The sequence below is a fragment of the Cordyceps javanica genome, chromosome 4 (genome assembly GCF_051103115.1).
Source record: "Cordyceps javanica chromosome 4, complete sequence".
Lineage (NCBI taxonomy): Eukaryota > Fungi > Ascomycota > Sordariomycetes > Hypocreales > Cordycipitaceae > Cordyceps > Cordyceps javanica.
Window position 1 is genome coordinate 3,645,401 of NC_139298.1, and position 16,138 is coordinate 3,661,538.

The following is a 16,138-nucleotide window of genomic DNA, read 5'->3' on the forward strand; positions in this document are numbered from 1 at the left end:
GGGAGGGAGGAGAGGATGGACGAGAGGAGGAGCAGCGGAGGAGAAGTAGTAGAAAGTTTGAGGGGGGGTGGGAGAGGGGGGGAGGATACAAACGGGGGGAACGCCAGCGACCAGACGGGCGGGGGCCAAGAGGCTTGGGAAAAAGGCGAAGGACGAGAGTAACAAAGTGGAGGGGGGGAGAATCGCGGCGCGCGCAACAGCAAAAAAAAAAGGCAGAGAGAGGGAGGAAGCGGGGAGGGGGGCAACAGAACAGAGGAGAGCAGCAAAACAGGAGCGGGGGGGGGACAACACAGCTCAGCACTTGGGAGAGGGGTGTTAGACCACTGAGAAGCCGTTGAAAAGGCCACTAATGGAAATGAGAGGCCGCTGGAAGGAGGGACTTGTGGTGCGCTGACCGGGCGGGCTAGGCTGGGCTGGGCTGGGTTGCAGAGCTGGATTCCAGTCAGTGCTCATCAGTTCAGTGGTTTTCTTCTGGTCGGTGGTCAGTTTCTGGTGGGTTGTACAGGGCACAGGAGGTACCGGAGCTTCCGTCTGGAAGTACCTTACCCCTCCATACTTACTACTTAAGGTACTCTTCATATGGGGGGAGGGCCTGTCTAGGGGCATTTTGCGCGGTCCACCAGCGGCCGTGTCAAGCTCACGGTACCTCCTCACCGGCGCATGGTTGGGTGGGCGAGCCTGCAATACGCGGTACTTAGGAGAAGCATGTACTTACCGATGGCCTGAGGCGGCCACGCAGCGACGCGGCAAGGGGGGGGGGGAGGGGGTACTTGGCTGGGTACATGTCTCTGGCGGCGTCGCAGCGGGAGTAAGTATGGTACTTCAGTAGGTACCTAGGGTAGGTAGGCAACTTAGGTATACTCAAAAGGTACCTCACCTGAGTACCCTAAGTAACGATGGAAATATAAGTACTTAAGTTACTTAGTGGACTGGCGACCGCTGTGGCTCGCTGGCTTTGTTTTTTTTTCCTGCGGGCGGGGCAGGTCAGCGGGCGAGAACGAGGGGGCGGCGCCGGCCCGTCCTGATGCTTGAGGTGCCCAATAAGCAAGCACGCAAGCCACCAAGATACCCAAGTTATCAGGTCTACCGAGGCAGCTAGGCAGGTCGGTAGGTACCTTAGGTACTGACAGGTGCCCATCTAGGTACCTGCCTGCCTTGCTTTCAGTTACTTACTTACTTACCCACGGCGCATCAGCAGCCAGCGAACAGTTCTGTAAGTAAGTACTCAGTACTCCGAAGACAACAGCGGACTCTGGCACTGAAGACGACGACTCTGTTCGTGGGTACGGATACCTAGGTACCAAGCAATAAGGATGATGGGCCCCACACTCCACTCACACCTACTTCCTTATTAGCTCTGCTTTTCCGACCTGGTCGCCTTCTAACCCCCCATCCCCCTCTCTCATCCATCGTCCCCCCCTTTTGGGTTCAAGCCTCACGTTGTCCTTTTTTTGCTTGCTTCTTGCTTCTTGCTTCTTGCTTCTTGCTTCTTACTCAGTACTTCTTGCTTGCTTGCCTGCCAACCTGCCAACTTGCTGCTGCTTGCTCGTCTACAGCGAGTTGGCTGCATTCTCTCTACATTGACCCGCCCAACTATGACAAACTTGGCGAGACTTGATTGTATGTCGACGCCACAGTCAAGTTCGGGTAAAGGTGCTAGCTCGCCGCCCTAGCAGGCATTTATTCGCGTACCTATCGAATGACTGCCAGGATACATGACATTCTTTACTTATTACTTCTCCCACTCTTCTACTGTCCTAGCGGTACGAGCGCGCCGCTTCGCCTCCTCGTCATTCTCTCTCTGATATGCCGTCCCGTTCCTTCACCCGATCACCATTATAACCATGTCGCCCCTCTGTTGGGTTGTCCCCCCTAAACACGCTGGCAAGCTGGCTGGTGCGTCTGCCTATATTCAGCAACAACTACTGAGTAAGTAGTTACTTGGTTGGCTATTGGTAAAGCAGCTTCACCAGGACAGTGGGGGAAGGAGGCGAAGGCCGACGAGAGACTCTGGCCTCCCTGCCCGGACGGTGGTGTTAAAAGCGGCCGTGGAATTTGAGGGGGCCAACTGAGTTTGGTACTTTGTAGGATGAGGGGAACGGGAGAGGGGAAAAAAGGTGGCTGGTGTTGCTGCCTTGTACTTACCTTGGGACCTTGTTTGAGTTGCAGGTCTCTCTCATGTCCGTTTCTCGGTCTCTCGTGCTCTCGTAGCGAACTCACCTGGCACAACACCCAAGGGCCAAAAATACTCGACACACGCTTTTGATTCTCAGAGACCAATCTTGTCGAATCATGTCGCACCTGTGTACCTATGCTGTTGCATCGCACGCCCGCACGCCAGCCCGCCCGCACGCCCGCCTTCCAGCATCCAGCATCACGATCCCCCCTCGCCCATTACCCACGGCCATCGTCACGGCCTGTAGCGGTCACTGTAGAGAACACGGTATCCCAGAAAAAAAATACACCCCTGTGCCCTGTCTACGCGGCTTGCATCTCGCTAGACGTCTTTCGTGCAGCGGAACAAGCATTTCTTCTGTTTTCCTTTTTTTTTTCCTTCTTCGTCACCGCCATGTACATAGTAAGCTCTTGTAGATATTTCGCGATGGTGGCGCGGTGGCCAGCATGCTAAGGCCAGCAGCCTCCTACCTAGATACCTACCGCTGAGAAGAGGTTGCTTAGCGCTCTCCTCCCTGGAAACGTGAAAGCCTAAGTAGCTCGTTTGTCATGGAACTGGTTCGCCCCAAGACAACTGGCAGGGGGGAAAATAAGTAGAACGCCTGAACTTAGGTGCCAGTACGCATTACTTAGTGCCACACACATTTGGACCAATTTGCTGGGTTCGACTTAGCTGCCGACGCGGCCGCTGTGCATGAGGTCCACTGACAGCGGGGCCTACTACCTACTATAGCGGCCTCCCGGCGCTGGCGCCCTCTGAAGCTAGGTACCTCTAAGCCCAGGTGCCCGCCGCCCAAGCAACGAAGAAGACTCGGAACTTACCTTCCTACCTAAAGTACTACTTAACCTAGATACCTAGTAGGCCGTCGCCTGCGACCTGGCTACGCGGGTCTTTTGCTGACCGCTTCCCTTTATTTTTATTGCTGTTTTCAGTTGTTCTCATTGTTTCCTTATTCCGCAAGGTGTGCAAGAAATAATGCGGTCAAGAATCCTAGACTGCTCCGGCCGGGCTCTCACAGAAGCGGGAAGCCCAGAGTCGACAAAATCTCATTTCTCTTCTTTAGTATGTACCAACGTTGCCCAAACGTTAGCGAGGCACGGGTGCCATTCTTGTATACTGGCAGGTATCCGTAAGTACTCCGTACCTAAGTAGGTACGTCCTCTTGACCCAGGCACATCGGTAAGTACCTACTAAGTACTTAGGTGGCTGCCCCAAAGCCACTAAGAAACATCGAAAAGAGGAGCGCCCAATCTCCCGGAGCGGTTCCTGCAAATGCCACCTGGTGAGGAAGTACTTAAATTAGTGCCTTAGCATCTTAGGCAAGTAGGTCCTCCAACTTCCGCTCTGCGATTTACTTACTGCGAAGTCTACCTACGGCATCGCGGGTCCGTGTCTGAACCTGTTTCACACGGCTCGGTGCTTGGTTGGAGCACGACTAAATCACTGCCTCTTCCGATCTCTGTAACACGGCCTCGCCGCGCTATTACATAGGTAGGTACTGACGCCCCGCCCCCTTCCCCAAAGAGTACCTTCTTGCCTTACATAGTAAGTACCTACATGCCTACCTATTGGGATGTGTCTAGGTAAGTAAGTTAGGTATGTACTGGTAGTAAGTGTTGACGGATACCTATGTACGGACAGTCGTGGTACTGGTGATATATTACCTACCTAGGGCTGCTAGGTACGGAATACGTGCTGCCAACCGTACTGGGCAACCCACCAATGATGCTAAACAAAGCAAGCACAAAAGCTTGCACCCTAATCTCGCAGGATTCCCAGAAGAGGAACGGTTGAAAGTGGAACGGGGCCAAAAAAGGGCGGGCCGCAAGAGCTTTCCTTTTTTTTCTCCCATATTATTACACCCTCCCTGGCAGGATACCAGTCATGTATTATGGCGTGTTGCAAACAAAATGAATACTAAAATTGTACTAAAATTATCCTGTCGTTAGTCCTCCTGAATGTCATAGCCCAGATGCTCGGACCGTCCCTTGGACAGTGAGCCTTGGTGGCCCGTCCCGTTTCCACGCGAGTCATCGTGCGCGCGCTCGCTCGCTCTATACTGGTACTCATCTCTCTCCCTTGCACAAAAAAAATTGATAATAATGAACATGGATTTGGTTTCTTAACTTTTCTTCCGAGGCCGCCAAGGTCGCCCTGGCTTTTTTTTCTTTTAGTAAAAAAATCAGAAAGCCATAGTGAAGCATGGGCCAGCTGCCTTGCTTCTTCCAACTCCTATCGTCAGCCTCTGTAAGCGCTGACGATGGCAAGCGCGGGCACCTTGTCGTCTTTTGACGTATTTGAGGGATTCAACACTCTTTACTACGGCATGGGACGGGAAAAAATGATGATGACATCCCCATGGAATATTCGCATCAATTTCGAAGGGCCGTCCAGCATATGAGCAACTTTCTCAGCGAGAGCATCCAAAGGCCGACCGTACGACCTTGGGGATCGTGACGCGGCTCTGCCACACGCGCCTCGTTATCCCCCCCTTGGACGCGTTCAAAGACAGCCCTTTTCTTATTTTCGTCTTTCTTTTTCTTTTCTCTTTTTCCTTTTTTTTTTTTTGCATGACTGTTATGCGGCAAGTTATACGTGGCAGGGGATTCCGCGGACGCGGAAGTAGCATCAAAGGGACAATCGCGGCGTTCATCAGCGCATTGGACGCGACAAGGCCGCCGCCCCTCCTCCCCCTTCTTTCTTGATGCACTCTCGGTGAATCAAGTTGCTTGAGACACTTGTCACGGACACGCCGCAACGTCCAATCGTTGTTACATCCGCAGGCACAACACGTATCGTGTATACATGCGTACATACTGCCACATGTGCATCGTAACCGACTAACAAGGCACCACGGGACCTTGAACTGCCAACGCATGCATCACTACTCTACAACGTGCCAAAGTACAGGACAGTAGGCACCCCGTACCATACACACATGCACACTCTCCACGCAGCCTGACGATGAATTCAGCCCAGGCGGGTAAGTACTATTGGAGGTGGAGAACGGAAAGCTGTGGGTTTTCACGTTGTAACACACCCGGCTGGCTGGGCGACCATGGTTTTTTTTTTTTTTAGGTGTGGCCCTCTTCCTATCCTGTAATATAAGCTGTCATTGACTCCAAATATGTTGATGCAAAGAAGGCAAGACACAAGCCTTCATCCCCACTGTCAGCGGAGAGGTGGGCTCCCCTGAACGGTAATAAGGATGGTACGGAGCAGCTGGAGGGATAGTACCGAGCTCCAGCTGCTCCGTACCTATGCAGGCTTGCATTGGCAAGGCCGGCAAGCTTGCATTTTGATGTTTCTGGAGGCGGTCAAGACGGGAGAATCAGCTTTGCTCCTTGTCGTAATCGAATAATGATTATACCACTTTGAGTCTTTGACAACAGAGCCCCATCTCCCTGCAAGATTGGGGGTAGCTCTCAGTACCGAGAAAGTCGCAAAGGTGGCTGACGGTTTGTCAGACCATGAGCCGCGAACAAGGGGCAAACGACGGCGCGGAAAGACCATTTGGCTTCCATTTCATTCTGCGCCACAGTAAATCGGTAATCACCGTGAGCTTCGACTCCTTTGGTGTCTTTCGGGACGACGGTAATCAGGATTGGGCCAGCCAAGGCATCACGGGCCTGTTCTCTGCCTCAGAGGGCAGAGCTAATTTACCAGTTAGACCTCGAATAGCCAAGCGATTCTCCGTCCATGTCCCAGTCCAAGGGAGCGCCGGTCTAGCGGATACCGCGGGGAGCCTTCCGGGCAGCTAGAGTAGTCGGGTTCAAGGATGCGCACCGCCCCATGGGTCCTTGGTGTCGTTTTCTCGCGATGGGTTGACGCATGGTGCTTGCAGAGGAGCTGGGAGCCAGACTGGCGGTCTCGAATCGGGCGATCGAGAGCGGAAGCGGAAAAGCGTCAGAGTCTTCTAGAGGCGGTAAAAGAATAAGAAGAAGAAAAGGGCACCAATTATGAAAAAGGCGGATTAAGCCATTTTGGTGATTCGATTTATTGTGTATTTCATCGGCAATGCAGTCAGGGGATGTAGTGGCCAGAGGACCACAAGGAACGCCGGATTTTACCTAGTTTCCCCCTTTACAATGACTGAGAAAACGACGCCGCTTTTTTCATTCTTGGTTTACCTGGACAAGTCTCTGCTTGTGCATGTTTTCTTCTGCAAAGAGTACAGGTCAGGTTACATGTTTGCGTGGTGAATCCGTCATCGCCATTGGCTAGCTACGGCGTGAGATCGGAAGATGGTGAGACACGTGCAGACCAGATCAAAAAGTGAATTCGGTAAGAAACAAGTTTAGACCAGGCCGGTAACGAGGGGAAGGGCTTCGGTGACATGGTGAGTAGGACGGGCCAAACCAGGGCAGAGATGGCAAAAGGCATAGTCTGTGGGTGCAGGGAACATGGATAACCAGGGAAGCATGGACGGCTCTGGCCTGATGTTGGATGGTCTATCTTCGAAGCTTTGCGCTTGGATTTTTCCTGTATGGTATGGTTGCCAAGGTGCACGGGATTTTGCACCGTTTGGTTTTGGACAAGTCGCTTGGTTGCAAGACCTGGGCTGTCAGAGCGTATCAACAAGTGCTGCCGTCTGCCACTCTATGCCGATTCCCCTGACGAGCAGCGGCTTTGCAACGCACCGCGCTTATTCTTTGCTGAATGTTAGACACGTGTATCTGCATGTGGTACTGAGGCGCGGGTCTCTCGTTGTCGCGGGATGTAGCAACTAGAATTGTCGGGAGGAGATGGAGTTCACCACGTCCAAGAGATCATTTTGTGCAGCTTTGGGAGTAGGCTGGGGAAGCGAGAGCGTAGGAGCGGCAAGCAGTAATAAAGGAGAAGAACATGCCACGAGCTGGGGAGAAACAGTGGGGGCGAAAGGGGGGAGGTCAGCTACTCAGTACTACCCTTTCTTCTTTGCGCTCCAGCTACCAAGGCACAAAGCAAAGTATTTGATGGAGGCACAATATGTAAGTGCTACTGGTAATGAGGAGAGTAGGATCGGGTGCTGATGATGTAAAAGGGGGCCTGTACAGGCAGTGGTGCTGAAAGTGCTGGTACTGTTGCAGCCGCAGCTACTTGCACTCATCGCCTACTTTAGTACTTACTGGGACACCGAATGCGCCCTGGGGAGACAAGTACACGAGCCTGCCCGTCGCAATGCACGACCCTCCACACGTAGGTGCCAGTAGGTAGGTGCTTAGGGAGGCAAGGAGGCAAGTAGCTTTGGGCGAATCGATTTATAAGTATCGACAATTCACTGTCACGTTGGCCAGCCTGGGACCCGGCAACGACGCATCTGGGTAGGTAGAAGCGGCTTATAGGGTGGGATGTGGTGAGAGTAATAAGATGCGGTAATGCACTGGTATGTACGCACGTCTGATGCGCTGCACAATATTATTGATGATGCGGGACGGGGGACGACGGTTGTCATGCCGAGCCGCTGCCACCATGCAGGAGAGGGCGGGAACGGATTTACTTGGGTAGCCGTGTGGCCGTATAGCCTTGTGGACGTGAAGCCATGAAGCCACGAAGTTGATGTAGCCCATGTGAGCCATCATTATAATTGTACTCAGTAACTCGAATTAGAATGTGGCTTGTGCATGGAAGATGTATTGTAACGTTGATGGCATATTTGCCGAGATGGATCAAGGGTCGGTAAATACTACCAATAAGGATGTATAGGTTAGCAACATTTATTACTTTGCCTGTCGCGCGTCGGACCACCAACAGCTGCCTCGCTGCTCTGAACCATCTACTCCGTATCCAGGTCCATATATCATCCATATTCATCTCCAACTTCACTTGGCTGCTTCATCCTAGCTCACCTTTTCGATACAGAGAATGAACCTTTGCCATCAACTGACAGTCAACTTGAACCGACCGACCGACCGAACAGTCCCACCACCTACCTACTGAGTATCAACTTCAACTTCACTTACTCCTCCCTGCGGCGGCGGCGATACATTACGGAAAAATAACTGCAAACAAAAGTCAGAAATCCGGCTACCACATCTTATATCTCTGACATTGTCATTTGTCCTCAGTCAACAGTTCTCTTTCAAGTTTCGTCCAAGCTATTGTTCCCCTTGTCCCCGCGACAGGAAGAAGAAAGAAAGAAGGCAAAAAGAAAAACCTTGCTAGTGCCCCCCCTTCGACCCCCCCCCCCCCCTCCCCACACCTCACCGCCGACACTCCTGCCGACCGTTGTCACCTGTCAGCCATACAAACCTACCTGCGCAAAGTCGTTCTGCCAGCAGAGTCAGTCAAACCAGTGGCACGGCCATCACCCCTCTCTTCCGGCCCAGCAAACCTCCTATCCCCTCCGACCTCAGGATCACCAACACCCGTTGCCATTGCTATCCAACTCCCGCGTGCGCTACTTTATCCTATCTACTGTCTCTTTCGAACTCCAGCGTCGGCCTCCTCCTTCGTGTCCACCCAAGCCACCCCTGCGCGAAAAACGCCTGCCAAGTCCTTGCTGAGAGGGGCATACTGGTCCTCCTCAGTCGTCCGCTATAGCCTCGCCGAACCCCGTACGCCTCGACCAACCGCTACTCGCCTGCATGCTCTCGCGACGATGACATGGGCATATCGTCTTCATCTTGTACCTCAATAAAATCCGCAGCGGGCACGAGAGCTGCCGTGCGGCTCCATCTGCGATAGATACCTTCTTCCACAACCCTCCAACCTTCAACGACCAACACTTCCTCCTCGTCTGTCCTCACCCCCGTTGACGCGCTGCTGTCCTCGAGAGCAAAGTGGTACATTTATTCTACACGCTGGACCCCTAAAACCCTCACCTGACCCCCCCAAACCATGGACGGTACTGTTGGCACGACGCCACCTGGCATCATGTACGTTCGCGCTCTGTACGACTACGAAGCCGACGACAGAACCAGTCTCAGCTTCCACGAAGGCGACGTCATTCAAGTCATCACCCAACTCGAGAGCGGCTGGTGGGACGGTGTTATCAACGGTGTTCGCGGCTGGTTCCCGAGTAACTACTGTCAGATCATTACTGGCCCCGAAGACCTCGTCGACCAAACCCAAAATGGTCGCCTTGACCATGGCGACGACCCACGCGAAGATGCGGATGTATACGACGAGAGCTTCGAGCAGCAGGACTACGAATCTGAAAGTGACGCCCCCGGTGCATTGCCGCTCGAGGGAACAGACATGGGCGACAAATCCAGAGCCGACTTTTGGATCCCTCAGGCGACTCCAGACGGCCGGCTCTTTTACTACAACATGATGACGGGCGATCGCAGCATGGAATTGCCGCTGGAGTCCCCCGGCTCTATTAACGAAACTGGGCCCAGAGATCGCATGAATGCGTCCATGCCCGACAAGACGCGACCCCCTGCCGAGATGATGGCCAGAGGCCTCAACCAAGATGAAGACGATGACTCGGCAACTTCGGCCTCAGAAGCAGAGGGTGATGGAATATTTGCATCCCGGCGCCCGGTATGCACCTCTTTTCTCTCGTCAGCTTCTGTGCCCGCTAACCAAGATAGAACCGTCAACGGATCCCGCTCAGCGGAGCCCTCTCGCCGTCCACTTCCATGGACTCAATCAACGGCACCTCACCAAATCGAAGAAGAAGAAATGACAGTGCTACCAATGGCTTTTCAAACGGTTCTAATCAACCGCCGAATATCGCCTCTGCCACCTCCTTCACCAGCACCACTTACAACCTCCCAACTACCACAACCGTTCCGCGATCGTTTTTCGATGATGGCTCGACACCAGCGCTTAGCTGGAGTCTGCTAGTTTCCAACATGAAGCGTGCGATTGACCGCTACCGAGACGCCATCACCATGAGCAATCGTTCTGAATATGTAGCCCGAGCCGAAGACATTTCAGATCATCTGCGACTACTGCTTGCTGCGGGCTCTGGCACCACCGATAACCACTCTGGACAACCATCCATTATCTCAACAAACAAGGCCCTGTACCCTCACTTCCGCGACATGATGTCCAAGTTCTCCAAACTAGTCATATCATCTCACATTGCGGCAGCAGACTGGCCAAATGCCGAATCTGTCCAAAAATGTCTACAAGAGGCGGATGGTGTTCTCCTGGGCGTGTTCAGCTACGTTGAGGTTGCGCGGCAGCAGCGCGGCGAAGAGATCCCGCGACTGTTTCCTGGGTTTGTGATTGGTAGCACTGCAGGTGGGAGCTGGCAAAACAATGCCCTAGGCCCTCGCGACCCAATAACGTCAAATTTCCTCGAGGATGACGAGGGTGCCGTTGAGCCGACGGCTATCCTGGATGGTAGATTGCTGGAGCGACTAGACGATATGAAGCGCATGCTAATAGCAAGCATGCGTGAGCTCGAAAAGACTCTCGCCAAGCCCGAGAATATTGTCACACCTTATCGACATGAGATCATTAGCAACAATATCTGCCTGGCTGGAGGCAAGGTTATTGACATGTTCCGACCATGGATTGCTGCTGTCGAGTCTGTCGACCTTTCCTCACTGGGCGACAGCTTCCAGACCCCTCAGCTTGCGGAATTTAGCACTTCTAAGCAGAGCTTGTACGACAACATTGCAGACTTGTTATTAGCATGCCAGGCCGTCGCCGGCCCCTTGGCCGACGAGTGGTCAGAGATCCGGGGAGAAGCACTAGAAAATAGGCTCGAATATGTGCAGACGTGTGCTAGAGCCCTCGAGACAAACTCGGCCCATGTTGGGTACTCATTGCAGCTTCTGTCAGAGCAGGTAACAACGAACCCGCAACTTCAGCCGCTCAAAAAGCAGGAATCGCGGTCGCGGGATCCAGCACCCCCTTCACAGCTGCAGCGCGGCGAATCAATGCCGTATGAGCGCCCGCACCAACGGACCGAATCGAAAACGGCGCCTGCGCGACCCACGCTTATTACCGCCCAATCTTTTACAGAGGGCGAACCCCCACCTGGCACCCTGCGAAAAGGCGATTATTCTAAAGTCAAAAAGATCTTTGGTGAGGATCCTTCGCCCCAGACCATGCAGGCAGACGATACTCCTGATTTCTTGCGTCTTGACTACGAAAATGATGTCTCATGGGATACAAAGTCTGCCCAGCCCGCTGTCAGAGGTGGCTCGCTACTAGCGCTTGTAGAACAACTTACACGACACGACAAGCTCGATTCTTCCTTTAACAACACCTTTCTCCTGACATACAAGTCTTTTACGTCGGCACGAGAACTTTTTGAGCTATTGGTAAAGCGTTTCGCCATTCAGCCGCCTGAAGGTCTCTCGCAATCCGACTTTGAAACTTGGCGCGACAGAAAGCAAAAGCTTATTCGATTCCGTGTCGTCAATATCCTCAAAAGTTGGTTTGATAGCTTCTGGATGGAAGAGTATAACGACGAGTCAAAGCAATTGATCCGAGACGTATACGACTTTGCCAGAGACACAGTAAAGTCTACAGAGACCCCAGGGTCAGGGCCGCTAATGGCCATGCTGAACCAAAGACTGAATGGCACAGACGCCAATGCCAGGCGCATGATCCAGACCCTGAACCAGAGCACGCCCTCACCTATTATGCCGAAGAACATGAAAAAGCTGAAATTCCTGGACGTCGACGTGACTGAATTTGCTCGTCAGCTCACCATAATCGAGTCGAGACTGTACGGCAAGATTAAGGCGACCGAGTGTCTGAATAAGACGTGGCAGAAGAAGATTGGCGAGGGCGAGGCCGAGCCTGCGCCAAACGTCAAGGCACTGATTCTGCACTCAAATCAGATGACAAACTGGGTGGCTGAAATGATATTGGCACAAACGGATGTCAAGAAGCGAGTTGTGGTGATTAAGCACTTTGTCTCGGTTGCTGACGTAGGTGCGCTCATGCAAGTAGATGTGAGCTAGCTGACAAGTTTTTTTTTTAGAAATGTCGGACACTGAACAACTTTTCTACGCTGACGTCTATCATCTCAGCGCTCGGCACCGCGCCGATTGCACGTCTCAAGCGGACGTGGGACCAAGTACCGCAGCGAACGCATACAGTGCTAGAAACAATGCGCAAGCTCATGGCAAGCACGAAAAACTTTGGCGAATACCGTGAGGCGCTGCACGCGGCGAACCCGCCATGCATTCCCTTTTTCGGAGTGTACTTGACCGACTTGACATTCATCGAGGATGGCATCCCTTCCATTATTAAAAAGACAAACCTAATCAACTTTGCGAAGCGGGCTAAGACGGCCGAGGTGATCCGCGACATTCAACAGTACCAAAACGTGGGGTACTCGCTGCAGCCGGTGCCGGAGCTACAAGACTACATCATCAGCAACATGCAAGCGGCGGGCGACGTTCACGAAATGTACGACAAGAGCCTGCAGATCGAGCCGCGCGAGCGCGAGGAAGAGAAAATCGTAAGGTTCGTAAGACCGATCATCTAGGATGCGTAAATGAGGAAGAAGGCAGGACAAAATGGATGGGAAACCAAAGGAGTTTTGTTCTTTTGCTGACCATTTTTCGTTCTTTTGCGTGGATAGAGTACTGGCTGAGTCTGGATTCCTATGAGAATCGTGACTTGAGCTGTCATTTTCGAGGAGGATAGATTTATTATACGTACGCGCGTTCATTTACGACCCGAAACGACTCGAGCGACGTCCTTTTTTTTTTATTGAACGACGTTATTTTTGAACAGTCCTTCCTGAAGGGGAGAGATCTTGTGTGTACTAACGCCCCCCGGCCCCGGCGTCCCCCTCCACCTCTTCCCGAAACATCGACCAAGCGATGCAGAACGAACCAATCATGGTGGGACGGGAACCAAACATCGGGACTCAGAACGGAGAACAGAAAAGAAGGTTTGTGATGGAGAGGTCGGCTGCACGCTCTCATTGGCATAACTACGCATGCACCGTGCCGGTGTGGACATGAGGGTGGATGAGGTCGGTGTCATTTTTGTGGGGAGGAGACGGGGGACGGAGATTAGGAAAAGAGGGAAGAGGCATCAACAGCATGTTGGTATACTTACTCTTTGTCGATGTTATTAGGATCAGGTCACGTGTGTGTATGTGTGAGAAAACAAACAGGTGGAAAGCCTGCATCTTTTTGTTGTCATCTTGTCCATTTGTTATTCAAGACAGATCTTTTTTGTCTACTTGCCTCTCTCTGTCCCTCACATGTATCATCACATCAGACATTTGACGGCGCACGTTCGGGGACCTAAAGAAAGTTTGCATTATGCCTGTTTCACTCTCCCCAACCCCGCAGGTTTGCCGGCTTTACAAACCGGGAGACTCTGCCCAAGTACTTATTGTCACTCCGGAGACTTTTTTCACCATTATTTATTCCCGTGTTTGGCTTCTCTCATGGGCCGAAAGGCATGCTTGTTGACTTGACATTTGCAAAGGAAATTGGAGAACGGGAGTACGATGATTTGTTCGCTGGGGGCAAAGGGGGGTGGCAGGATACGAAGGAAATATTCAAATTCATAATTGTTCATAATTGTCTAACAGTCGTGATCAAAGTACACTCCCGAGTCGCCTTCTTCTAGGGTGGATTCGCCTCTCATTACCGGATATCTTTATGTGTCTTGCCTCATCACCTTGGCCCCGCCCTGTCTTAGTGCTTGTGCAGCTTCTCCTTGATCTTGTCCACAATGCTGTGCTTCTCTTTGCCCTCGCTGCCACTAGAAGACGACTTGTGGTGGTGGTCCGCGCTCTCGCTGCCCTTGTCCTTGCCACCCGACGACGATGTGCTGATGCCCTTTTCCTCCATGAGGCGATCGGCTTCCCGTCCCGCGCCAGGCTTAGTGGCGTCAAAGTCGCCGCCGTCGGCCTGCAGGCCGCTCGACTTGACGTACATCTCGCCGGTGCCCTTTTCCTGGCTCTGGTCCGCGGGCAGGTCGCTGCCGGTGGCAGGCTGCTTGGACGACGATGAATGAGAGGCTGAGGCGGAGTTGTGGCTGCCAGCATCACCGCCATTTTCGCGCGCGACGGTGGAGAGGTCGCGTGGGCCGGGGCCGCTGACGTCGACGGCGGGCTCGTCATCCGAGGTGGAGGGCTTCTCAGAGGGCTTGCTCTTGCTGTCAATATTGGCAGAAGAAGCATCGTCGGCGCGGTTGAGGTCCTGGCTGGCCAGGTTGTCGCCGGTGGCGTTCAGTTCCTGGTTTTTGGAAGAGGCCCGGTCGTTGTGATGACTGCTGCTTGTGCTGTCTAGACCAGACGCGCTGCGGGCGCTGCCGCCCATATCCTGGCCTGGCGAGGTGAAATCGCTGCCGGTGGTGCGGTTCGTTGAGGTGGTGATGCCACCGCGGTTGTCCTCCCCGGAGGTGTTCCGGCCGGGTGCAGACATATCATGCTGGGGGTGCGTGAAGCCGGCGTCATTGGTGGCGTTGGTGGCGGTGGTGATGCGGCCGGTGTTCTCGCCCTTGAGGACGCTGTTGGAGCCGCCGGATGTGATACTGTCAGAATTGAACGGCTTGCCAGTGTCGGCGGAAGATGTGGTGTAGGCGCCGTCAGTCGAGTTCACGTCGCGGGACTCGCTGCTGCTGAGACCCTGACGGATGCGCTCCTGGTCGCTGGGATCTGAAATTGCGTGTTAGCGGTCGTTATCAGACGGTGAGCTGGGTAATAAATAAGAATAGAGAAAAAAAATCAGTGGAAAGGCGGGTGTAATTTGTACGTACCAAGGTTGCCGGCGTCGTAGGGCTCGCCCTTATTGACGTCGCCTTGGGATCCGGAGAGGGGCTCCTGGTTGGAGGAGTCGCCAAAGGCGTACTTGGCGGCGGAGGTGGCCATCTGGGAAATGGTTTCCATTGTTATTACTGAGCTGTGAGAGGAAGTGTTGTGTGAGAATGAGAGATGATACAAGACATGTGGTCGGGATGAAGAGCATGGAGCGCGTGAGCTTACCTTGACGGAAGTAAGTAGCTGCGTTGGTTGGCCTTGAGGTGAACTTGGCGTAGAGTTTGATCACGGTGGGTATTGTATCTAGGAATGAATGGCTTGCTTTGAATAATTTACGTTCCCAAGAGAGATCTTGCAAAGATATGCTGGAATACGGATGTCTATTAATACTGGCGCGACTACGGAGGCTACGGGATCGGCAGGATGGCGGCTGCATTCTCTGACGTAGTGGCGTAGGCCAACGCGCAAGAGGAACACACGGATGGGACCAGTGGGAATGGTCAGGAAGTCAGCACGCAGTGGCTGCATGCGTTAAATTAGCGGCAGTAGGTACTTACAAGTTGGTCGGGGGGAGGAGAAGGCACGAAGGGGCGAGGGCGAGGGGATGCAAAGGTGCGGCGGTTATGGTTTGCCGGCGTGGGTTGGAAACCGGTTTTGTTGGACGCGCGCGATTGGCTCGGAATTCAGCGTTGGTGAAGAAGCGACAGCAACAGCAGTAACAGCAGCAGTGCTCTCGAGATGGTGGTGCAGAAGCTTGTTTCAGCTGATGGCGAGCAAGGAATCGTCGCAATCGTTGTTGATCGGGGGGGTTGAGGGTCAACGTCATGATGTCGTAGTGGGGTGTGCAGAATGCCGGTGGTTTGCTAGTTGAGATGCTGGGAGTAGAGTTTGGACGTTTTTCTCATCACAAATGACCAACCAGGTTGTCGAGATTGGGACCAGGGTGGACAGAGACGGGGTGTGCTGCATGAGTATGTACCTTGTTCTGACCAGAAAGCCTATGTAAGTCTTGTCGTTGGACAAGGAGCACGATGAAAAGAACAAGACATTATCGGCGATGTCTTGCATAAATATATCATGTGTAAATCCTATGGCTTGACATGACATGACGCTAAATAGCGAGGCATTATCGGTGATGTCCTACACGAATGACATGCGTTGAAAAAAAAAAAGAAAAAAAAAGGAAAAAGAAACAAGGTGTTTCCATGCATAGTACGTTGGTTGGGTTGTCATCGCTCCTCAAGAAGCACTTCGGCAACGGCGCCGACGTCATACACTTTGTCGGTGCGGGTGGGTAGGGTGGATTGATGAGGCTCCCAGGCCAGCTGAGCAAGAACAGA

The 16,138-nt window shown here is 53.0% G+C and overlaps 2 protein-coding genes across 2 annotated transcripts; one reads left to right on the forward strand and one right to left on the reverse strand.

Annotated features, from left to right (window-relative positions):
• Positions 1-8,995: 8,995 nt before the first annotated feature.
• V2A60_007010 (ras guanine nucleotide exchange factor domain-containing protein) lies at positions 8,996-12,560 on the forward strand (the record flags this gene model as incomplete). Its single annotated transcript, XM_083258299.1, has 3 exons — positions 8,996-9,643; positions 9,694-11,997; positions 12,051-12,560. The coding sequence occupies 3 exons, from the start codon at positions 8,996-8,998 to the stop codon at positions 12,558-12,560; spliced, it is 3,462 nt and encodes a 1,153-aa protein (XP_083114425.1).
• A 1,171-nt stretch (positions 12,561-13,731) lies between these two features.
• Positions 13,732-14,927, reverse strand: V2A60_007011 (uncharacterized protein; the record flags this gene model as incomplete). The annotated part of the gene is made up of 2 exons (XM_083258300.1): positions 13,732-14,696; positions 14,798-14,927. 2 exons carry the CDS (start codon positions 14,925-14,927, stop codon positions 13,732-13,734), a joined length of 1,095 nt encoding a protein of 364 aa, XP_083114426.1.
• Positions 14,928-16,138: the final 1,211 nt, after the last annotated feature.